Below are 24,967 nucleotides of genomic sequence, written 5' to 3'. Positions count from 1 at the left end.
GCCGTGTCACACGGCGGTACCCATCCAGCAGGGCTGTGAAGCCGAACTCCATCTCCCATGGTGCCCTGGGCACCTCTAAGCTGCAGGGAAGTCTCCATCTAGCGTCCTAGATGTGTCGACCAGGTTGAGCCGCCGGCCGTCCATCACACTCTTTAAGTACAGATAAGCCTTAACGACACTGACACATAAGCATTGCAGCTCAATTGCATTTTTTTACTCATGTGACACTGATCCACACATTTTAGAGAGGTATGAATAGCAGAGTAGAGGTCTAGTAATGCATAGAAGGATAACCCGAAAATGAAAAGTGGTCAAAAGGCAGAGCAAAAAGTCGTAAAATCCAGTAATACAGAAATATCCAAACAACAACAAAAAAAAAAACGCAGCAGAACTCACCACACCACGAGCACATTAACAATGAACTGCAAGGTACTGTGGGTTTCCCTTAGCCTTTTATAGGACTGAAGGCTGTCCCTTGTGGTGATGGGCAGGTGGCTTTGCTTCTTGGGGAACCACCCAGAAAACAAGGAAAATAGCAGATGATATTTTGACATACAATATAGAACCTAAATTTACAAACACATTTAAAATAAAAAACAAACAAAATAAACATAAATGAGATTTTTGAACCCCAGCCAGGGATGCATGACAAATGCAGTTTAACTTGACGACAAAATATTTTGTTGTATAACTCCCAATACTTTTTTGTATTTAAAATGCTTATTATGCACATTAGTGAAACTGCTGCATTGCTAGGCAACCCAATGGAAACTGGCACAGAGCACACTGGAATGGGAGAGGCAATGCATGCGTTCACAGTTCTCTGACAGTTTTTATTGTAGTGTCAAAATATTAGTGAATTGAACAGTATTGTGGTGGCTGATGAAAGATAGTAGCATTTTACATTGAATGGCATTTACTTGACCCCAGATGCTGACACTGTTACTTTGATTACTCTCACATCCATAACTGCTCCTTTAGGCTTTGCTCCCAGTTACCAAGATGTAATTGTAAGATCCTTGCAGTGTGGGGTTTGTATGCAGCTTAAAAAGATAAAGATTCATTAAAACGAGAGAAAAGAGCAGATTTTTGTTCCTAACAACACACTCCAGGTGTTTATTCTCCACTTCAACTGCCCACCTTGTTCTCTCCCTTTGTCTATCTATCTGTCTGCCTTCAATTTATATCTTATTTAACTTACTAAGGATTTCATATCTTTCATCTGAGCCGAATTGCAGTTTTCCTAGAGTGTAAGATTTTCATTCAGCTTCAGATACAAACTCAAGAAAGGAAAAAAGGAAAGTACATGCACAATGTTTAAACTCAGGCCACCACTTCTCAGTTTTCCTTTTAAAACATACTTAACACTCAAGATCTTAAATGTTTATCCATCTTCCCATTTTGAAGTTAAAACGGGGAGCTGCATAAACATTTAAGTACAAGATGGCAAGACAGTATTATAAAATTAAATACTGATATAATCATTTGAAGGGGAAATATGTGGAATAACTATAAGGGAAATTTAATTTGTTAAAGATAAATAATAATCAATACTATATTTTTAAACTAATTCAATTAATTTCAAGAATTTCATTATAAACAATGTGTATTGTTAGGAAGACAGAAGTTTCAACGTTAAGGTAGTTAATTATATCTTACTAGGGGGTTCACCCCCTGCTCACTTCGCTCGCCAACCCCGCCGGCCTGTGCTAAGCACCAGCCACTTTGCATCTCTGACGCTCGCGTTGTGAAGAGGGGGGCTGAACGCACCCCAAGTAGACGCGGTCACTCCTCTAAAACCCCCTCTTAAACGGTAATACAATGGGAAACAAATACAGTTTTTTTTTTTTTACCTCCTCTTTGCTCGATCAGCTGCTGGCTTGCTGCTGCTGCCGAGCTGTGTGATCTGCATCTCATGTGGCGCTTCAAACATTTAAAAGCCTGTACAGCAGCTGTCCTACTCTGTTTTTTATTTCCGGCTCAGGGGGTGGTTAAATCTCTTGGCACAAAGTCTCATCTCGTAGGATGTGAGTTATTGATATTTTTTAGTTTATAATTTAAAAACGGGATAAGAATCTGAAAATATAACAACATCACATTAAATTCTGAAAAGAATGATAGCAAACATATACATGTAGGTTTTAAAATAAGCCTATTTAAAGCGTTACAAAAAACGTGACATAAAAACATCACATAAAATCGTTGCACTTTTAGGCTTAGGATTTTATAAATATAGAGTAGATAATCATGATGACAGTGAGTTTTGATTAGCACATGTAAGTAAGATTTTCACTGTACTCTTTGCACATGGTAATAACCCTATAATGCTTTGTGGTATTGTAACAATACAGTGGCCTGCCAGAATTGTTAGACAGTTTCTGGTTATGACAAATAAATGTAAATTTTAAGGACAAATTGCAAAGTGGAACAAAGAGGTAACTGACACCTCTTGCATCACTACATATCGCAATGATGTTGTACTTAATGTTGTAATGTAAAGAAGTCAACGTTTATGGTTTGACTTTTTCAACCTTTATGTGCAACGTTTTTCCTTTATTTCAGTTTTATGTCCAGTCCCCGGGGAACTGAGGAATTAACTGAAATGTGAATAAGTATTTGAATTTTTTTCACTGCCCTTTTCTGTCATAGTCATTTGCATGTGTGTTAGGATTTGAAGGTTATGCTCACTTCTGTTTGCTTCTCTGGTAAAATTGTGGGCAAGCCATCTCAGAGAATAGCAGTGAGGACTGAGGGGATAAGTGCCTTTTTTAGAGAATTCCAGGGTAGAGCAATGTGCACTCTGGAGTAAATGTTCTGTCATTTTTCTGGAGTTTTTTATGTGTAGCACAGTTTCTCTACTGAACTGTGTCCCTCTTCTCCTTTTGTGTAATCTGCCTCTTTGCTTTGTGCTCATAACTGTCACTCTGAGGGCTTCTGTAAGCAAATGTGATATGCAATCTATTCAATGTAGTTATTAACTTGAATAATGGTTCCTCCTTCCTTTCACTAAAATAATTGCCGATATGTATAATGTACAGCATGTATTTATACAGCACATTTTCATAAACAAAAGTAGCTCAAGAAGTACCTCTCAGATGATAAATTTGTTGAGCAGCTCCTCAAACTAGCCCGACAGCTGCCCTGAAGCATAATGAAGATTACCCTAGAAATATGTGCCCCTTTAAAGATGAGTTTTTGACACTCTCTCTGTGCAATTACTTTGGATTGGTACAGCTGCAACTGCAGTAAAAAGAACACAAGCATTAGAGGTTAGTTCTATGTATTTTACTTTTAAACTTTGTATTTAACAGTTAATAGTGTTTACTGGTAGTCTATTCTGTCATGGTCAGGTTTAATAGTGTTTACTGGTGGTCTATCCCATCGTAGTCAAGTGTAAGGAAGAACCAATTCTGAAAATGGTTCCAGTCCATTACAGATTGCACTGACATACTCACAGGCACTGTAAAGTTAGTTGGGACAATGTTTCCCCAGTCCGGAGCAACACTAGATAAAAGTCACTTTGGAAAAACGTTTGTAAGGATGCACTTACAGTAAGTCTATACATTTCTACAGGCTACTAAGGCTACTTTCAGACTATAGCTAAAAGCAATCCTGTTCCAATTTCTGGCTCACTGTGATGGTGCGGGTTGGCTCCATGGTTCTGTTACATCCAGGATCCTCTTAAACCTGCCACCGTCAATAACGTAACCAAGGGATGAGCCGGGCAAATGAGGACATATACACATAGCAAGGGGTAGATGCATAAAGTGAATAGTGCTTTTATTAAAATCCAACAATCATAATCAAAGTGTCCAAATAGTGCAGTGTTCAGATATTCAATAAATATATAATCCAGTAGAACAGTGCTCATGGAGGTTAAAAACAAATCCTGTAAATAATCCTTTATAAACGAGGTTAAGAAACTATGCAAGAGTCTAACCTTTAAAATCAAGTCCCCTGTGCTTCCCTTTAAAATGGACATCTCCCTAGCTTACCTGCTTAGGTTCCACAGCCCAGAAAGATGTCAAACCAACAGGCACAGCCAAACTTCTTCCACAGGTCCGGGTCCCTGCGGTCCCATGGTTCCCCAACAGGGCTCCCAATCCAAGCTTCACCTTGATCCTTCTAACAGCCTTCCCCGAACTGACACAGGATCAAGTCAGCTAGAGTCACCTCCTTCAGCCCCTGAGCATCTGCCACATTCTCCCCTGATGGCTCTCCTCATGGCTACCTGCTTCCTCTCTCTCACTCCCTCACTCTTGCACCGGTACTCTCCCATCTTCCTGCCTGCTTCTCCTGCCTGTGTTTTAACCTCCCAATCTTTCTTTATGTTTCTTGTTTTTTTCGTTCCTCCCTCTCTCGGCCATGCAAGCTCCTCTTAAACTCTGCTGCCTAATTGGTTGCAGGGGCGAGGAGCCGCTCCCTCCGCTGCATCATTACAGCACCTCAACAGAATGCAGAGTGAAATGCAGTCCTGCACACCCTCATCCGATGAACCTTCTTTGGGGCATGATTATTTATTTAAAAATGAGTGGACCAGTTGTTGCTTAGGCATGGACCTACTATTCCACAATCACATCCAGTTTTTTTGACCTATCTTTGATTTTTTTCTAAATAATTTTGTGAGAAATCATATTCTAATATGAACTTATACACATATCTATTCTGAATGTGCAAAATTTATAAAAACATGTTTGTCAGACATACACTGTATGCAACCTAACAGACAACTGTCAACAAAAAGACATCTGCAAATCTGTCATCTCATCATGCCAAGAAAGGGAAATGGCAAATGGAAAAAAGTCATAGTTGCCTCTTTCTTCACATTTAAAACTGCTGTAACTTTGCATAAAAACCTGAGAGAGAAAACAGGAATGGTGAGAGGAGGCTTTGTGAAAAACAGTGGTTTGAAAATTTCACAATGGTTGACGATGCGGGTTCGCTCGATGCTCCCATCTTACTTCTGGGAGCACTTGAACCCGACACTGTCGGTAATGTCACCGATGAGCTAGACAGTGAGGCACAACAAAGCAAGGGGATGGTGCAAAAAGTGCAAAAGTGCTTTTATTAAAACAACAACAACAAAACAGTGTTCAAATAAATAGTGCAGTGCTTTAAATATAAATCATTAAATAAATAATCCATAAAATAGGTGAAAAGTGGAGGTTAAAAATCTTTTAAAAACAACGAGGTTAAAACAATGGCTGGAAGCTATCCTTTTAAACAAATCCCAGTGCCTTTGTTCTATTGGTGACTCTCCTGCTTCTCCCATCTAGGCTATGCACCAGGGGAGCCACCCTACCTGCAGCTGACCTTCATTCTGCCTTCTTCTGCTGGTCTGTTTGCCTTGCCAATCCCTGGCTCCGGTAGGCTTAACCAGACTGTGACTTGGGCTCACCCATCCTCCGCCCATCCTTGGGCGAGCCATCCTCCTTCCGGTCACTCCCGCTCCTCACAAAATGCTCAGCAGGAGCGATCACAATTGACTGCTCCCGGGGTGCCGGCCTTACACCCAGGCTCACTGCTCAGCTGCCCACAATCAGTGCGAGCCTGGGTTTGCTCGTTCTTGCTCTGCTGCACCGGCTTTCCTCTACCTGCTTCCAACCTTCTTCTCCTGCAACCTCCGTTCGTCTTTTTCTTTTCTTCCCCCTCCTAGCCGCCTCGCGATTCTATTTATTACGAGGACGTGGATGAAATGTGGCAATTAGCAGCTCCCAGCACCAATTACGGATGCGGATGACTCCTCACCTGTGCACTTAAGTGAGGACCGTCCGCATCATGAATTCCCCCGGAAACCGCTTCCGGCCACACTACCACGCCCCTTAAGCTGCAAGTGTGGAGATTATTTATTTAAAATTGGCATTGTTGACTTGAGCTGTGGACCTGCTACACCACACAATGTTGATGCAGTTACTCTGTCTGTAAAACTATATTAGAAAAATATGTGCTTAAGGTGAACCATTTCTGTTAAAACACATATAGCAATTTGGTTGTATAGGCAGATAACAGTTGCAGAGAACCATAAACAGTTGAACCAGAAAGTTTACAGTTCATTTTTTTTATCATTAACTATGAAAGGTTTTGCTTTATTTTGTATTACCGGACTACATCAGGCTCTGAGCTTCAAATTCAAGCATTCAAATGAAGGGGACATTAAACTTGCATCTGTATATTAGATTTATTACCACATACATGAGTGGTCTTAATCCAATCTGAAAAGTTGAGTTTTTTTTTTGCTATTCACACCTCTTTAAAAAGTGTGGATCAGTAGTCACGTGAGTAAAAAAAAAATGGAATTGAGCTGCAGTGCTTATGTGGCAGTACCGTTAAGTCTGATCTGTTCTTAAAGAGCTAACGTATCATCCTGGGTTTGTACAGTGACAGTGACAGCAAAAATCATAATCTTACCAAAGCAGCCATGTAAATGATAAAAATTGTGGTTGAACAGGATTAAGGATCAAGTTCCAAAGTAATGTTGGGACACCAGCTGGTTCTTCCCATTTAATTCAACAAACAAATTGAAAACAGAACAAACATGTGATGGCGTTAAACTACAGAAATACAGGCTAGTAAAACTTAGTTTGCAAATTGTGTTCGGTTGAGCAGGTCTGGCTTTGAGGAGCTCCGTCTTCCTGTTTGGCCTGAACCAAAGTTAGACACCTCCTTCCAGGGATGCCCAAGTTTGTAGGACTTGGCCTGGAAGGGACAGAGTCATTTGCCCCCAGTGGGTGTCAGCTCGGAGCTGTGAAGGCAGAAAAAGTGGTAATATTTGTGACAGCGCCTCCTCTCATGCTGGAGTGGAATTACATACCTCTGATAGGCCCAAAAGGAGATCCTCCAAAGCACATGCATGACAACATATATATTTAATTTAGGTCTTGAAACAAACTTAATAGTCCAATATAATCACAATGAAAGCAAAGATAATTATCATTTTTAAACATTTACCGATTCCTAATTACTGTGTCTATACCAACATACACAAAGAATGCAATATTGCCATCTACTCAATGCATGTTACCAGAGATTTTTACAGTGAGACACTGCGGTGAACTTTTTTCGCCAGCCAACAATGAATATGAAGAGTGCCATCAGTCATTGTAATGAATCACAGAGGATAATATTTGTCAAGTTTTAATGTAAGCCGATTTGGTAAATGCTTATAATTTGAATTGACGTACGCCTTTAGTATTCATTCCAAACAGAGTCATAGTCTTGTTGGTGTGTTGATTTTTTATTTTGCTGCATTTGTCTCTCATATGTTACTCCGGTCATGTTATTATTATCATTATTATTTTTAAGGTAGTGATTGTTGTTTTATGAAAACAAAGCAATATACAGTAAGTACAAGCTGGAATCAATGAATTTCCATTAATCTTTTAATTCCAATTGGTATAAATGTTATGCATAATTGAAAATGTTTTTTATAAAATCTCCCAAGTAACCTACAATAACTTTCAAGAAGTGTTTAAAACCTCCACTCCACTGCATACCAAAGACCGTGCTTCTCACACATGTCAGAGTTTTTAATGCTTCATTAAAATAACAGCATACTGCAGTATGATGCTGATGAATCTATCAATACCAATGACCAGCTTTTGAACTCAGACAATACGTATTGTCAATTGTAGGCTGTTAAGTTATTAGTATTGATGTTGCAGCCTTGATTTTTTTTACCCCCACCAATTTTTATGACAAGTCGGCATCCCCTGCTGTCACTCATGCTGCATCAATTTAGAATTATCAGTTATCCTAAACTGAACATCTTCCTTCCTGCACACACATAGTGAGTACTTGCACACTCCACGTAGGTAGTGATTATGTCAGGATTCAAGCTCAGGACGTCAATACTGCACCACTTTAAAAGTGCACTGATTCAATTAGGAACAACATTTCTCCAAATTATTGTCATACTTGACTACTCAGGCATACTTAGTGTGTTTTTTGCAATGACTTGCTCAGGATCTCAACATGAGGGAGTTTCAGGGTTCCAGTCTTATTCACTAGGCTACAATGTCCGCCTAAGGTTAATAACTTCAGTCATGCAGTTTAATGTTAGGAGTTTCTTGTAATTTGCTTGACTGGCCCTACATTGCAGTAAGTCGTTATGGGGTAGGAGTATTGCTCACATGTTGAGGATTTGGCTGTTGGTGCTCGTTGAGGATCGGTGCCTTTTATGGAAAAGAAAGAATGAATCCAAACATAACCTTTGACTTGTCACACTTCAGTGTTTCCTCTGTAAATCTGCCCTTTAAAGAGAATCAAGACTCCCACACCATGTTTATAGACTTAGAACAAAAATCCCCACCTCATGTGTGTTCAGTTTTTTTTTCATACTAACAAAAAAAGTCCCTTAAAAAACACTGTGGGTCTTCAGTGAACAAAAAACATACAGAAGAGTGTTGTTGCTGTCTTTAGGGATTATCAAATATTTACACGCGGCATCCAAGAGGTTTATATTTAAACATTTAAGCAAGTTTAATTGTGGAAGCATTGCAGACCCTGCTGTTTGATCATGTTTCTCTGATAGTGGCAAAGAACATTTATTTTTAAAAGATTAAAAAATATGATTTTCATCACACAAGAGTAAACAACGAAATGTTTAAATAATGCCAAGCATTGTCTGGGAAGCAGTTTTAACTGCTTCCATTCAAAATTCCTCCTTTTTATAAATCACTTCGACTACTAAGGCACAGACTATAATTGTTTTTTAACTACTGTATGACTTTAAGCTCTTGCACCTCTTATTTTGTTTTTGCAGTTTAGATTAGGGTGTTTAAAGTGAAGCGTTACTGTAACACCCCACGATGTAGGGTAGTTATTTCAGGTAAGGAAGACAGAAGTTCCGAGCTAGTGAGTGTTGACGTGTTGTGTATTGATTAGCACATGCAATTAAGAATTTCACTGTACTCTGTACACACGACAATAATGTGTCTAATCAGGGCAGTTCTAGGCTTGTGGCAGCCCTGGGCAGAGAAAGAATCTGTGGCCCCTTCGCCCTCCAGTGTCAATATGGTATTTTATGCACGGCAGATGGCGACGTCCATTGCGGACACTTCTCTTTCATTTCGAATAACCAGATTTGTGTACTCGAAATCTCTTCATTTTGCTTAGAATGGGTATGCAAATGTCTTGTGTCCCCTATCCGACCAGATATTCACTATGACTATTGCGCTAACACTAATACTTTATTAAAACTAGGTGAAACATTAACTTGTAAGACGACTCGCCCACTTGCACTAGCTTCACTTCTATATACGCGTGTCCGTAACTTGAAAAGCAAGTGGCGGCCCATGATATCCTCATTATGGCAGAACGTTATAATACTACATATACCGGTAGCTTACTGCTTCAACTCTAGCGACATTAGTAAATACAGCGTACTAATTAACAAGAAACACAATGTTTTTCGGCCACATTGCCATCAGCTGTGTCATTATTTTCTCTTTCTGTTTTATATTCAATATATATTGGCATGGCAGCCCCTGGGATTTTGCGGGCCTGTGCAGGTGTACCCTGGTCTAACCTTGTATGTTGTCTGTCATACAAAATTGTTTTAGATTATACTTTATTATTTCAATCTCATTAACTTTTTGGCATGTCATGCACAGTATAATTTATGCACAGTAATCACCACAGAAATTTATTTCAAACCAAAATAGGTGCCTATTTCAGATAGGCAAGGTAGACTGTTATATGAAATGGTCATATACTGATCAGGAGTGTTTCAAAGGATTGATGATATCAGGGTATCTAGAGACATCATTCTCCAAGCTCTCACACACACATTTAACTTCAAAACATCTTGATCAGTGCTTGAACTGTAACCAAATTACTACTGGAATTCCATATTTTTTCAATGCCTTGTTTCTCCCCATGATGCACTTTAAATTTTCATCTTAAACTTCTTTAAACTTCTTAGCCAAGCATGTGTCTCCCTCTGAGTTTCGTTCGTGTTGATATACATATATAACATAGAAGAGTGGGCGGGGGGTTCCCTCTTCATTTTTTTACAGTTTGTTGATATAAATACATTTTTGTGTACATTTTTGTGCAAAACTGTGGTCAAATAATGTGGGCAGTTTAGTTGAGGGGGGTGAAATAAATAAATACAAGATCAGGGGTTTGGCATAATATATCAGGGGCTTAAGTCTCCTAACGCCACTAGTACTGATCAATGTCTACTATTTTTCTCTTCCTCCAGGAGTACTTAGTCTTCCTGACAGCCTGAACTTACACAGAGATCAGCAGCGAGCCAACAAGCCGAGTGACATGCAGATGTACAGCCAGTCTGAACTCAGGACAATTGAGCAGTCCTTGCTTGCAACCCGGGTGGGCAGTATTGCTGAGCTCAGTAAGTATATTATTCTTAAAGTAGACTGTGTTCTGCAAAAGTGATCTAAGAGCATGACTGTTTTGGCAAGAACAGGCCATTCAGTTTGGCATAGCTTCACAAACCCTAATCACCCAATGCATGCCAATGTCATCCTGTAGAGATGTGAAGATGGCTAAAGTGCCACTGTCTTCTTACCTAATTAGTAATTTGTTGCATATATCAGTGGAAGAAAACTTTTTAACAATAGTGAGAAATTTACTCTTAACAAGCTTCCGTTTGTGTTCCCACGTTCTTATTGAAGAACCCATTTTAAAGTAGTCATTTTGTAATTCTAAACACTTTTTATACTTCAGTAGTTTCTTTATACTGTCTAAACATGGACAGTGTCAAGTCCTCTGCAATTTCTTGTATTTTACTCTTCACATTATTCAGAAAGTAATGAATAATTAAGTCAGACAGAGGATTCTGGTGGACAAGTATTAAATATGCCTGTAAACTAATGGAACTGTACAAAAGAGCTGTTCCTAGCCGCATTCTCAAACTGACTAGTGCTAGGTGCAGGCTGGGCATCTGCCAATGACTCCATCCTTTGTGCAACTGTTAACTCTGCCCATCTCATTTTGTCGTCTAATAGACATGTGATGGGATGATTCATGTTCTCAAAGTCAACACACCTCTTCGTGATGCTCTAGCATCCTGTGTATAGGCCTGCATTGAGTTATGCTTTTTGGTGTTTTGAAATTTGTATTTATGCTTAGTGTTTTTCTATATTTTTGTTTTTCACACATTTCTGAGTTTTAACTGCCTGCTTATGTCTTAGATTGCTCTTTTTGGATGACACTTTTACTTTCCATCTGCTTATGTTGCCACTATGATCCTAAGCAGAAATTAAGCAGACAAACCAATCCCATGCACAGTTCTTCTAGCCCTACCTAGAAATGAAACCCTTCTAGTGCTGCACAATTTCCAACACTGGGTCATCTTCCAGTTGTCTATGCCTGGCACACCCTTCTTTGTAAGTTGCCAATGGAGCAGGTTCTTTACGTACTGTAAGCAGATGATAAACAGAATTTGTCATTGTTTATAGAGGTAGGAAGGCACAATTAATGCACTGCTGGCAACCATTAAAGCAAGATCTATGTACCCAGGCACTGTCAAGGTCTCTCTCTCTCTCTCTTTCTCTTTCTCTTTCTCTCTGTCCCAGTGAGTCCCTTCTAATTGCTTTGCAACTGCCTTCCAGCGCTTTACGCAGTCATTGTCATCGAGGGGGATCTTTTATAAGCATACCAGTGAATAAAATTAGGCCATACATCAGACAACCTTTTCTGTGACAGCAAAGCAGGCAGACCTTTTAACAACCTGGATGAAGGTCCCAAGGTAGTCTGTGTTTCCCTGATTGTATTCCCATTAAAGGGAGCAGTATGCTTTAACAATATTCAAACTGCTTCAGCTCTCTCCTCTTGATCCAGAAAAGCAATATGTATGATATGAGGTCTTTGTCCTACTGAGCCCTCCTCCTAATCAGAGGCTGAGTCCCAAAACTTTGTGCAGGATCCTGTTTTTGGCTGGTTGTACATATGATCTCATTTTGTTTTGGTCATCTCTTGACAACAATTTAAGGTTTGAGTATCAAATGACCATTACTGCAGTTTTATTGACTTTCACTTGTTCATCCTCTTTAACTTCTCATTTTGGCCATGGCTTATTTTTTCTGATTATGCCTATCCAAATCCATTCTTTAAATACAAGTTGCGTGGATGAGCAAGTGTGACAGAGTACAGTCATGTTCTTTGCTCTCAGGCACTGCTTTTATAACAATGTGGGTAAGTAAGGAGGCACAAACTCAGTGGATGACTGTCAGTCAACATGGGTCTGGCTGCTAGTAAGTGTTCTACCACTAGTGCTTAGTTCTCTACACCAGCAGTTTTGTATAATTAGATAAATAACCCCAAGTACTTTAATTCCTTTACACAGAATATAGTGAACTGCAGTTATCCCATGATGATATCTATTTCATATACAAAGACTACTGATTGATCAGGCCAATTTATTATTATACATTCATAATATTAATGAAAAATCTAAATATTCAACATATAATATATTCCAGTAAAAACTATGATCACAGTTCACCTACTAGACTGTAATTTTCCATTATAATTTTAGATTAATTTTGAAAGTCATGTTTTATTAACAACGTAATGCCTAATAGCACCTATTATTAGAAATCAAATTAATTAGCAAACATGAAGCTACATTTTCCAAATGTCAATTAAGAGAAAGAGAAAATTAGCAAAAATGTCCATGGCATGCCAGAATCACTAATACACATATACCGTGTTTCCCCGAAAATAAGGCCTACTCCGAAAATAAGCCCTAGTCAAGATCGTCAGCTGAAAAGTAAGGAGCCTAAGGCCAGGTTTATACTTCACGCGATGCGATGCGTGTGGTCAAAACATCCATTAAATTCCAAGGACACCTTGCCACATCTTTGAAAAGGATGTTTAATGATTACATCCATCAATTCGGGATGCGCCCATTCCAGAAACATCGGCGCAAGACAGAAACAAAATCCCTGGACACGGCATCAGCTCATCGCAAGGTGAACACAAGCACACACATACACTAACGTCATTGTAGCTTCACCAAATCCCCAAACCTTCATGATTTTGGATGGAAAGCTGAGCCCACTGTGGAAACCCACCAGGAATACATGCAAACTCTAGGCAAGGATCAGAAGGGACGTGACTTCCTGCGAGACAGCAGCGCTACCACTCTGCCACCGTGCCATCCCTATATGTTTAACTATTAACAGTATTCATTATTTAAACAAAGTTAACAATTTAGTTGTAAACGTAACATACATATTTTAATGCATTTCATCATGAAAGTGATTTCAAATATAAATCTAAGGATTCTGCGGTGGGTTGGCACCCTGCTCGGGATTGGTTCCTGCCTTGTGCCCTGTGTTAGCTGGGACTGGCTCCAGCAGACCCCCGTGACCCTGTGTTCGGATTCAGCGGGTTGGAAAATGGATGGATGGATGAATCTAAGGATTCTAAATGTTGCAGAGAGCTAGAATATTATAAATTTAATGTGTTCTGTGGCGATGCTGCTTTCCACTGCTGTCAGGTCAGGAGGAAACCCCAGAAGCGCGTTACGATTAAGAACTGGGATGATGTTTACAATGGTCTACTTTAATGACAAATTAAACTACGGGATTAAAAAGGACATTTCGAGTTTAAAGCCGAAATTTCCTCTTTAATCACAAAATAGACATTTTCATTATGCCCTTATTTTTTTCTCTGTGGCTCAAATATGCCGCCGTACATTCTGATGGTATTGAAAGGTACAAAAAAAAAAAAAAAAAAGTCCGCACAGAAGGTGATATGTGAGACTTTGGAGAATATGCGACACCTGAATATAAACGCAACATGAATACATTTGTATGTTGGCATTTTGCTTCACCACAACGAACCATTCATCAGACATCGAAGCAGGCATAGTGATCTGCAAAGTGGCTGGAGTAGCAAGCAATTCAGGCTGGAATTCAGGGTTTGAATGTGAAGAGTTATGACAATATTCCAGAAGAAGATGATATGACTGTATTTGGATAAATGTATATTGTTGTATAGGTACATGAATAAATATGATATCCCCTGAAAATAAACCCTAGTGCATCTTTTGGAGCAAAAATTAATATAAGAGCCAGTCTTATTTTTGGGGGAACACAATATGTCTTCAAAATATATCCACGATTTATATCCACTTTTTTCCAATTAAACCAACATTGTACCATTGGCATTTGGGTGATTTTGCATCGTTCAAGTCCATTGCCCATGCAACACATTCTGTGTCACAACAAACAAGAATAGGCTGACATATCAAATATTTTAAGGCCATATTAAAATACACTAATGCTCATTCATCGTAAGATGTTTAGATGCCATAACTCACTTTGTAATCTCTGACTATATGTTGTGAGGGGCAAATGAGGGAGAGCAGACCCAAAGAAAAGTTGGGTGCCAACTGGGCCACCCCGTTTACTTCAAGCATCCAAAACACAGAACAAAAATGCGCATGCGGTGGCACAACAGAAATCAAGTGTAACAACTGCCTTCTCAGCCTCTGTGACTTCTCTCTTGAGCGGGTCTGGGTCGGAGACTTGAGACTGTGTTCCTCACACTGAAATGCTATCTTTTGAGATCCATTGACATATACAGTATATTGTTTCAACAGGAACAGACAGTTTTTAACTGAGCATGGCTTTGGTTCCCCAACTGGGCAGCTTCTTGGAACTACAGAGGAGAAAAGAAACAGCATTGTTAGTGGGGTTGCCACATTTTGCCCTAGCAGGGGCATGCCCTGAGCCTGGAAGGCGATCCTTAGGTACCCATGCATAACTATGTTAATTTCAATTTAAAACTGTGGCATCAGATATATGGTATTACAAAATTAATTGGCCCATAATTAAAAAAACTCACAATGGAAAATAATCCAATGTAAATCAATTAAGGAAACCTTTTGCTTGCTGGAAACATGTAAAGACCAGATCCATATCCATTTGCATTTCTTCTAATACATCTGCATGATAGATAGTGGTGTCTGTCTGTTAGCCTTGGCTATCCCCTTGTCTTAATGTGATTTCAAGCACCTACTCATCTAGCAGACGGGGGATTCCAAAATTCTGAATAGTGCATTGTATACATTCAATACATCAACAATCAAAAACATGCTTTGTCCAAATAAGTTAATTTTGAGTAGTATAGTTCACTGTCTATACAAAGTTTAGCAGGAGAGGAATAAAATTAATTATAGATAAAAGAATTTTGGATATGGGAGACTTTTGTCAGTGAAGTTTGCAAAATATAGCATAATAATAACATAAAGAGATTTAATTTGCATTGTTTTGCTAAGAAGTTTATTGTGTTTGATTCTTACAAGCAGGATTATTTTTTGTGTGGTCTGTACTTTCCTCCCACGTGTTTGTGTAGTCTAAAGGCGATGGTTGCTCTAAACTGCTGATTAAGGCTTCCCTTGGGTGCGGACTCACCTCCTGTCTGTGATATGTTTAAAGCGCTTTTGGCAGACAGAGGGGCACTGCTGTTTTAAGTTAATAAGAAATGGGACAGTCCAACAGATTTGAAGGAAAAAGCCCTTGTTCTTAAAGTAATTAAGAAACGAGCAGAGTGCTGCATTGTGCTTACATCACATTTATTCATTCTGCAGGGGTGGCAGAGATTGTAGTGCCTGGAAGAGAAAGGATTTTCCTCCTCCCTGTTCCCACACACATTCAGTTACTAGAATAAAGCCATCTTGTTGAATTCAGTATGCGGTGTCTATTGTCTTAAAAAAATCTACTCTGAAGCAGGTAAATGATTAACTGACTGACTTTTGTGAAAGAATGATGAATAACACTCTTACTTTTTTATCACTGGACAACTTTTAAATTTAAAATTTGATGATTCCATGTGAGTCATCTGTAATGTTTAGTCAGAATGATACTCATACTACAATGAAAGGTAAAGCATTAGTGCTGTGTACCTCACAGCTCTGAAGTGTTCAATTCACCATCTCAGATTCATAAACTCTTTATGCACATTCTTCCCATGTTAATTAATTTTTTTTCTCTATTCAGTTTACTCCTACATGCCAAAGACGTGAAGGTTAGGTTTCTGGTAATTCTAAATCTGCTCCATATGACTAATGGTGGACATGCTTGTGAGTGTGCTTTTCTCATCATTTCTTAATCTAGCCATTCTCGTGCTCATTAGTAAAAACTTACATTGAGATAGACCTGGAGCTCTGTGAGTTTAATCTGAATCATTTCTTTTAAATATTTTTAAGTAGGCAATTTTTTTCATCACTGATTTGAATAACTGGTCACCTTATTCTTCTGAGGTACAGGTTTGTTTTTATTTCAGATGTCCATGCTGCCTTGTCATGATTCTGACCCAATCTTCCAAGAGCCGTTTGTCTCTAGACACACCAACCAACTGCAATTATCTGAAAATTGCCTGAAGCACTGGAGATGAATGTTATTTTCAGCATTCCTACGTTCTTGACCTCTTACTCCAAATTTTGACAACCTTATTACTTAGCGATTTTTTACCCTTACTTTTCTCATATTCTGATGCCTACATTTTGAATACATTCCTGCCTGGTAACAAATGTTTTACTGTGGTCATTATTAACTGTTTTGTTGTGTCTACACTTTTTGGAGAAAAGAGAGTTGTAATGATGGAGAAATGTTTAAAGTGGAATAAAGCCACTAGCTAATCACAAAAGGTAAAGAATATAGTCAACCATGCAGCCATAAGAAACATAAGAAATTTAACAAATAAGAGGAGATCATGAAGCCCATTTGTTCAGCTAATAGCTAAGCTGTCCCAATATCTCATCCAGATTCTTCTTACAGGTTGTCAAGATTTCTGCTTCAGCTGCATTTCTTGGTATTTTGTTCCATTGTCCCACAACACTTCCTGGCTTCAGTTTTAAATGCCCCCCCCCTTAGTTTCCCCTGATGTCCTCGAGTACCTGATTCACCCTTAAGCTGGGTCTACTCTATCAATGCCTTTGAGGATTTTACATACCTGCATTAGTCCCCACACAGTATCCTCTTCTTGAGAAATGATTACCAAAATCCATGCAAGTTAAATACAGCAAAAAGTTAAAGCTAATAGAAAAAACGTAGTTGAAGGATGTCTCTGTCTCTGAGTCAAAGGTCAAGTTAAACACAGCAGATGCATAAAATGGCTTTACGTAATTGCTAGATACTGTAAATGTACAATGTATTTGTCATGAATTTGAAGGTGTAGTCAAAGACAGCAACTGCCTCCATATTTAGATTGTTGGCTTGCAAAAAAAAAAAATTAAAAATTTATTATACATTTTAGTCACCGTCAAAATATTCCCCTTCAGATGCAATGCACCTGTCACAGCACTTCTTCCACACCTGTTAAAATTTCCTGCACTTATCTTTTGTTGCCATGTCTGCAGCCTCCTGCAATTTTTTCCTGAATTTCTTCTATGGTTGCAAACCATCTTCCTTCAGTCTCAATTTTAATATCAGGAACATAAAGAAGTTACAGGGAGCAAGATCTAGTAAATTCTGAGGGTGCAAAACAACAACCACATTGTTTTTGGTCAAAACCCTCTTTGGCTGAGAATATGGTATGTTCAGGCTCGCTGTCATAGTGCAACGGTGTGTGCAGGCGCACTGTCCTGCTGCAAAATGCAGTTTTACCTGTGCATTTTTTATTTTTTTGACACTTTCTTACAGTTGCCTCAGCATTTCAGTACAATGTTGCTAATTAACAGTCTCTTGGCAGGGAACAGACTCTTTATTAATAAGTCTGTTAATGTCAAAAAACACAACCATCATTGTCTGGATGTTAGATGTGACAGGACATGCTTTTTTCCACTTGGAGAAAAAAAATCATCAAAGTCACCTGCACAGTTGAAGAATAAATGTAAGAATTATAAACTGGATTAACTCAGCGGCATGCCACTCAGCAGACTAATTAACAAAACTGTAGGCACACGATACCTAGCAAAATAGTCAATGACTACACCCTACTACCGTACTATTGACTAAGTCCAGGAGTTTTTCAGTTTTTATATTGAGTCTGTCTTTACTTAGTGGATGTTCTCCTGGCCTGGTTTGGAAAATTTCATGTTAGCAACAAAAATAGAGTAAATCAGAATTATAAAATGGAGCAGTAAAATAACAAGGTCTCTGACAGACCAATTTAATAAGCAGGTATTACAGAAAGCGGACTACATTCTGTCAGACAGGGCTTTCCCACTACATTCTCAATTTCATCTTTTGCTATCAAGTCACACGTTCAAGGTTCCTAGGATAAAAAGCAAGTGATGTTAATAATCCTCCAAATAAGTCAACATCAATAAATATCCACAGGCTATCCAAAGGTATCAGCTGCATCGATCATTAGTCAAGTCTTAATTTTGGTTTCATTTTTATGTGTAGTATGTATGATCTAAGTATATGTAACAAGTATCATGCTCCTTGCAATACTGTATTTATTTTATGTTTGTTGGCTGTATTCTTCATGGTTTGCTTTTAGTGTTACATCCTAGTCTCTTCATAAAGAGAAACTAATTTTGGCATGTAAATATCTTCTCTCATTCTTCAGTCACTCAGGTGAATCACAACATTGGGTTCACCTCTGTATCCCCAGATCTCCATTCTTTTTTACTTTTTTTTGCTTGGGGTCATGAGTGTTATTTATAATATTACTTGTACTTGTTTTGTTTATATGCATTATACAATTGTTTGCTGCAGTTGTACATAGTATTTTGATAATGCCATCTGTTTTATATTGTACTGTTGGTTGTGTTTTTTTGCATTTTGCAACTGTGGTTGTAAATTCCAAACAACCACATTGCCTGGCAGGAAAGTTTACCTAACAAGGATGTCTTTGGGCCATGGGACAAAAACCTGAGTATTAAAAAAAAAACTAGACACAAACAAAAAGAATTCACAAACTACTCACAGGCAGGGCAGAGCTGGGATTTAAATGTGGGACCCTGTTGCTACGAAGCAGCTGCGCTAACCACTGCACCGCAGTGCCACCTGAGAGTCAACCCACTTTTATGTAATGAAGCACTTGTCGGTAAATGTGAAAATATTCATAGATGATGAGGCAGAGACTTAAGAGAGTATGGACATTCTATTAAGTATTTTTAATATCTCTGTATATCTGAAATGAGTTTATAAGGTTCAGAAAACAGTCTGATGAATACATGGATGTTGTGACTGCTGTGAGGTGGTCAACCAAGAAAGCAAAGGCTTTTAAAAAAGGTTTCCAGCCTCTGAAACAGTTTGATGCATTTAATTAGAAAATAGAATAAGCAATAAATAGTTCTGCCAACAATAGCTTATGCCATTTATTGGACTTGGTCATTTTCCAACTCCAATATAAAACAACAAACTTCAGTCCTTCATTGAGTGTAGAAATTGATTATTTCTAAGTATTAAGGTTAGGTTGCCTAGTATTCAAGATGCCCCTCGGCTGATGTCACAGAATTCTTCCTTTTGCATCTGCCAGAGGGGAACCAATTCTCTCTGAGACTGTCCTTCATTCTGGCTTATGTGACTAGAAGGGGCAATACTCCAGTTTTTGACCTCAATGGGCTGGCCAGACTCCATGAAACATCCAGTCTCCTTCAGGAGCATAACTTTTTTTGGCTCTTCTGATCCTCTCCAGAAAAGAGAGGACAACATATTTTGAGGCATCTGGATGTCCTCATTGATTCTCCCATGGTTTCCCCTGTGCTACTAACTTGGTTCTCACAGGGAGACAAACTGAATTTGGATGAAAGGAATAGCATATTGCTAAATGAAGCAAGTTCAATTGCCTTAAAACAAATTGTGAAAAAAGTTAAGTTTGTTAAATATGTGTTTGTGTATGTGTGTGGAAGGTTTTTTTTTCTATTTGTTAGTCAAGCAGACTGTCTTTATGGCTCCCTACACCGCAAGTGACAAAATGCCTTAAGTTATGTACTGAACGTGCAAAATGATAATGTTGTAGTTGTTTGTAAATTCCACCTTACGATCCCAAATTGTTGCTTTGAAAAACTGAATGCAATCACAGAAACTGCCCTGGGTTAGCAAGCCTTGTTATTACTGTTGCTGTGTTTTATCATGAGGGTACCACAGTGGAACCCTACTTCACCTATAATATCCCCAATTTGACCTCTACCTCTCTATCTGTTAGTCAGACTGCAATATCTTTCCCTGACCTAAGTCATAAGCAGAAAAAAACAAGATTAACAGAGTGCACAGCAATGAAGCAAAGAAGCAGGCACAACATATTTTATGCAATTATAGTAAATCATAAACATAAATGTCCAAAGGTATGCCTAAAGCAGAAGCAAAGCAGTTGATTATGGGTGTGGCATTTACCACAAATACATCCTGGACAGATAGCAGTGCTTCTCATTGTAGACTAGACACCCAGTGTGCTTAGTGTTAAGGTTTTCTTCCATTACGCAGCGAGCTTGTCTGTCTTTCTGGCAGGGTCCCTGGCTGTAATTGAAAACTGTTGATTTGCCTTAGTATTTATGTCTTTTTCACACTTCCTTGTTGCAACTTTTGGGTCAATAGGGTGTCGACGTGGCCTCTGTCCTCTCGACCTATATGGTCTACCTTTCTTCTGAATTCTTCCATTATTCAATGGACGACAGACATCTGTCATTAATCATGACAACAGACTCATAGGACATACCTGGTTCTTTTGCACCTTCGGCCTCTGCTAACATCAAACACTCCTCCTTACTGGCTCTAGCTGGGCATTCAGCAAAAGCAAGCAGCCAAGCAAATCATATAATAGAGTAGTTGTTAGACAAAGTACACGTTTATTTAGTACATGCTTTTATCACTGTTGTATTACATGTCTAATCAATACGTGTGTAAGATATAGAAAAAATATAAGTACATTTGATTCCTAGTCCATGATATTCATAGCCCATCATAGTCCATCACCATATCACACTGCATGCTATACAATGTTGATGACATCAGGGACTTTTGAATTTTGCTAATGGTAGCACAATATTTAGAAAGGTTTACGCCTAATATGCTAAGAAATGCATATGTTATTGACCAAAGTCATGGTCAAGACCTTCTACCGTTGTCATTTACTACAAAAAAATTCAGCATCCATAAGTGACTACCTCTGTAAGAAATTCTGAAAAGTCTGCAAAAGTGTAAAGCTTCAATTTAATAATTTGTTCAATTGTGATTACCTCTGGATTGGTAGAATGGATTCATGGCTGGTCCTGAAAATATCACCTGCAGACTGAATTCCAAAAAAAAATGAGCAGTACTTTGTAGTACATGTGCCTTTGTATATTAGAACATTCACGACAGGTTCTGTACACTTTGTAGCCTATGTAAAGCCTCATACGTAATGTTTTGATTGTAATAATTCCAACACGTTTTAAAGCTAGGACAGTGTCAATATGAATTCATTGCCTAATGACATTTATGATGTGATATACATTAATTCCATTGACCGTAACATTTTGGCTTTTGGTGAAACGAAAAGCAATTTACAGTCTCTTTAGGAAAAACTATAAAAACTTTCACAAGACATGCAAGTCAGTATACAATAACGGTTTTATGAGGAAGGCAGTGACTCAATAGGTCTCTTTTGCAAAATGTTTCCACATGTATGTTTGTTAGGCATACTGTATTACAGAATAAAATGAGACACATTCATTACCAGTGTGCTTGTCTGGAAAAAAATACATCCAGATTGCTTGAATGAGTTTACAATTCTACTAGAATCTTGACCTGAAAAAAATACTGTGACCATATGACTTTGCATTTGGCTCATCCACACTAGCGTCTTGTCCAGTACTGAACCATCTTGAACATTGTGCTCTTAATTTAGAAAACTGTTCTAACACTCCAGGATACATGACTGCATTGCTCACACCATAGAAACCAGTTGAGTTATTTAGCTGTTGATCTTCTTCCCATTCCAAAGTCCTGTTACTCAACTGTTGTCAAAATCTTGATCAATTCCTTGCCCCCCCTTTTCCCCTAGAATAGGTCTCTTCGTGAGACTCCATCCATGTTCACTTTCACCTGTTCTTCCTTAATTGCTGTCGCTCCATTGACAAGATTCAAAATTCCCCCATGAACTCCAGGATATACACACTGCCGTAACTATGATACCAACTCAGACTGCTGACTGTAAATTCCAACTTTACTTTTTCAATTCATAGGTAGCTGTGCTTTATTTGTAAAATCTGAAAATGGAATTTTGTGAACTATGTATAGCAAAGAATATTATGAGACAGTGTGTTCCTTTAGACTTCTATACTTAGATACTGTATGTGTCTTTTACCAACTGAGTAATTCTGTTCTGTAAATAACACAATAAACAAGGACCCCCTTAAAGTTGTCAGCTGAGTTATTAAACAACAGATACAGCAATCGCAACAAAAATATTTATTTTAATGGCACATTGAACACACAAGATGTAGCTCAAAGTGCTTTACAGGATGTACAAAGGAAAAGTTACAAGGACAGAAACAGGTTCAAAGGGCAAAAAACCACCCATCCCCCACTGGGTATTTTACCCAACATAAATGTTCCTATAGCATAATACGTAGTATTATAGTAATAATAATATTATTATTAGAAGGCAATAGTGTTATTATCTCTATAAATGTTCTGATGCTCAGGCTGTGGCATCAGTAGGGTTGGTGTCACCCAGTGCGGTAACCAAGGTTGAATTAAGACCGTCACAGGCCCCTGGTTGACTTAAAGAATAGAACCCCCTTAACAGAGAGCTGATCATATTTTATTCAGTTTCGGGGACCTGGCTATTTATTGCAGCACAGTAATTCCCAGTATTAATGGCATGCAGACGCTTGATCATTTCACCAGTTCAGTGGGGTTCCATTTGGTGGTTTCAGCCAGGAGATGCTTCATTGTTTCATCCATCCAGGTGGTGGGGTGGGATGGATGGGGCTTGTCCCCCTTGATGATTTTATTCTGTGGATGCACAGAGCAGAGTATCTCAACAAAATGCCTCAAGTAATGTACTGATGACACAATTCAAAAGCAGTAGTTTTTAAAAGGCAGCAGAAAGGAAGGAGCTAAATATAAGGGTACCGGGCTTAGAAGGTAAAATTCTGTAAATATAACTGTAAAGTCCCCAAATTGAGGTTTTCAGAATGCATCTTTATTATTCATTCACAGAAACTATCCTGGTGTAGCAGACTGAGTCAGTGATATTTCAGTTCTGATATTAATTTTAGTTTTTATTTTATTTTATAAAATTAATTTTTATTTTTATTTCGTTCTAGTTTTCAGTGGAGTCAACAATTTTTATTTTTATTTAGTTCTGTGTTTAAAATTTTAGTTTTTATTTTATTTAGTTCTGGCCTTTTTATATAATATTAGTACAGTTGTATTATTTTTTTTTTCTGTTGCAAGACCACAAATGCTGGCCTACACATATTTCAATGCAAGTTATGTTTCAGTCAACAAAATACACTCACAGTTCATAATGCCGTTAAACACAGCTTGACTATCAATGAGCAAACAGATTAAGTGGCCTAATGAGTTCAGTCAGCAAGATCAAATAATTCAAACCAAGAAAGCAGTCAGTGCAAGCACATTGCTGTTAAGCTTTTAACAAGCACGCATTTCTAGGGATTTGTTCATGCTGCAATGACATCCATTGCACAGATAGTTACACAGTGAAAATATTCGCTTGACAAGTGCCTGTAATGCAGGTGTACAGACAAGGTCCTCGGCACTATGAGGGGCACCAGCAAGACTGTATGTTAACGATTTCTGCTGCCAGTATTGAAGCAGTGATGTGCGGTGAGGTTCGTGAGGCACTGACTCCTACAGAATCAGATTTACAAATATATGAACCCATATCTTATTCAATATTTGATTGGCAGCATGCACATTGACTACTAGTTATGTTTAATATCACATCAGCATTTTTTACACACATATTTGGCTAAGAAAGAACGTTACATTTATAGCGGCGAGAGATAGCGGAGAAAGCACATTTGCTCTGCACCCTCCATATGTTCTAAATTTGCCGTTGCAATTGTCACAATTTTTACTCATTCAAAACAAATGAAAGACTGTTCAACAAAAGGATACTGCGTGCCTTACCTTGTGCCTTTTCACTGCGGTTTTATGTCCGATCAGTAAGACTAGATATGTCGCACACATTCATTAAAGATATCAGCCAGACTGTGGAAAGTCAGGGTGTATAATAAACATGTCTACAAGCATTATATTGGCAACACACAGAGAGGCAGCAACAGCTACACACCAATTGCATTCATCAACCCGGTGTGTGAGGGATAGCGCAGTCTGAGTTGAGGCTACGCTTGTCGCTACTGCACCTGGCGTTTCTCCCTTATATTTGATCAGGAAATGCGCAAATTCAACGATTTTGATGGTAAAAAAGATAAAAATTGGAATCATAAAGAAAAAATGTATTGTATGTTAGCACTATTAGTTTTTTTAATTTTTTTTTTACTTTTCATGCCTCCCCTGATCGCACGTCCCTGTACTGAAGTGCAGTCATGGTGCCAGAGAAGTGCTGGACTTCCACTGTAGTGATCCAGTTGGTCCTGCACTGAAACGTCGAGACTCTTTTCTTCTTCTCGCATGCTACATTTGCTTTTATTATCATCTGCGCTGTAATTAAATTATTTCCACACGTTACTTTCTTGCTTTCTGCCCGCAAACATCTGTGCAGAACCCGCCATCGGCAACCACATGTGCTTACTGCTTCAACCCGACGAACCAAATGTGCTCAACAAACAAACAACGGTCCTTTACGGAAGTTGCGCCACATGACTATAATAAGCCCAGGGTACAAAATCACTGAATACTCAGGGCAAGTGAACCGGATTGAACGAAAATGCTATTGCTGTATTTTTCATTTTTACTCAGTTTTCGTTCTCATTTTAGTTCGTTCAGTATCACTAATTTTTATTTTTATTTAGTTTTAGTTTCTCTGTTTGTCTTAATTTCAGTTCTCGTTCTTGTAAAACGAAAAACAATATTTTTAGTTCTAGTTCTCGTTTTCGTTATGAAAATATCACTGGACTGAGTTG

General features: G+C 38.5%; 1 protein-coding gene across 1 annotated transcript in view; it reads left to right on the top strand.

Annotated features, from left to right (window-relative positions):
* The window catches only part of btbd11b (BTB (POZ) domain containing 11b), a 523,531-nt gene that overhangs the window by 271,000 nt on the left and 227,564 nt on the right, over positions 1–24,967 (top strand). Inside the window, exon 2 of the mRNA XM_028815917.2 lies at positions 10,205–10,354. Within this exon, the coding sequence (XP_028671750.1) occupies positions 10,205–10,354 (150 nt within the window). The remainder of the gene's footprint in view (positions 1–10,204; positions 10,355–24,967) is intronic.

Source organism: Erpetoichthys calabaricus, chromosome 1, assembly GCF_900747795.2.
Source record: "Erpetoichthys calabaricus chromosome 1, fErpCal1.3, whole genome shotgun sequence".
Taxonomy (NCBI): domain Eukaryota; kingdom Metazoa; phylum Chordata; class Cladistia; order Polypteriformes; family Polypteridae; genus Erpetoichthys; species Erpetoichthys calabaricus.
The sequence above is the reverse complement of the archived record's forward strand: the minus strand, read 5'-3'. Positions and strand labels throughout refer to the sequence as shown.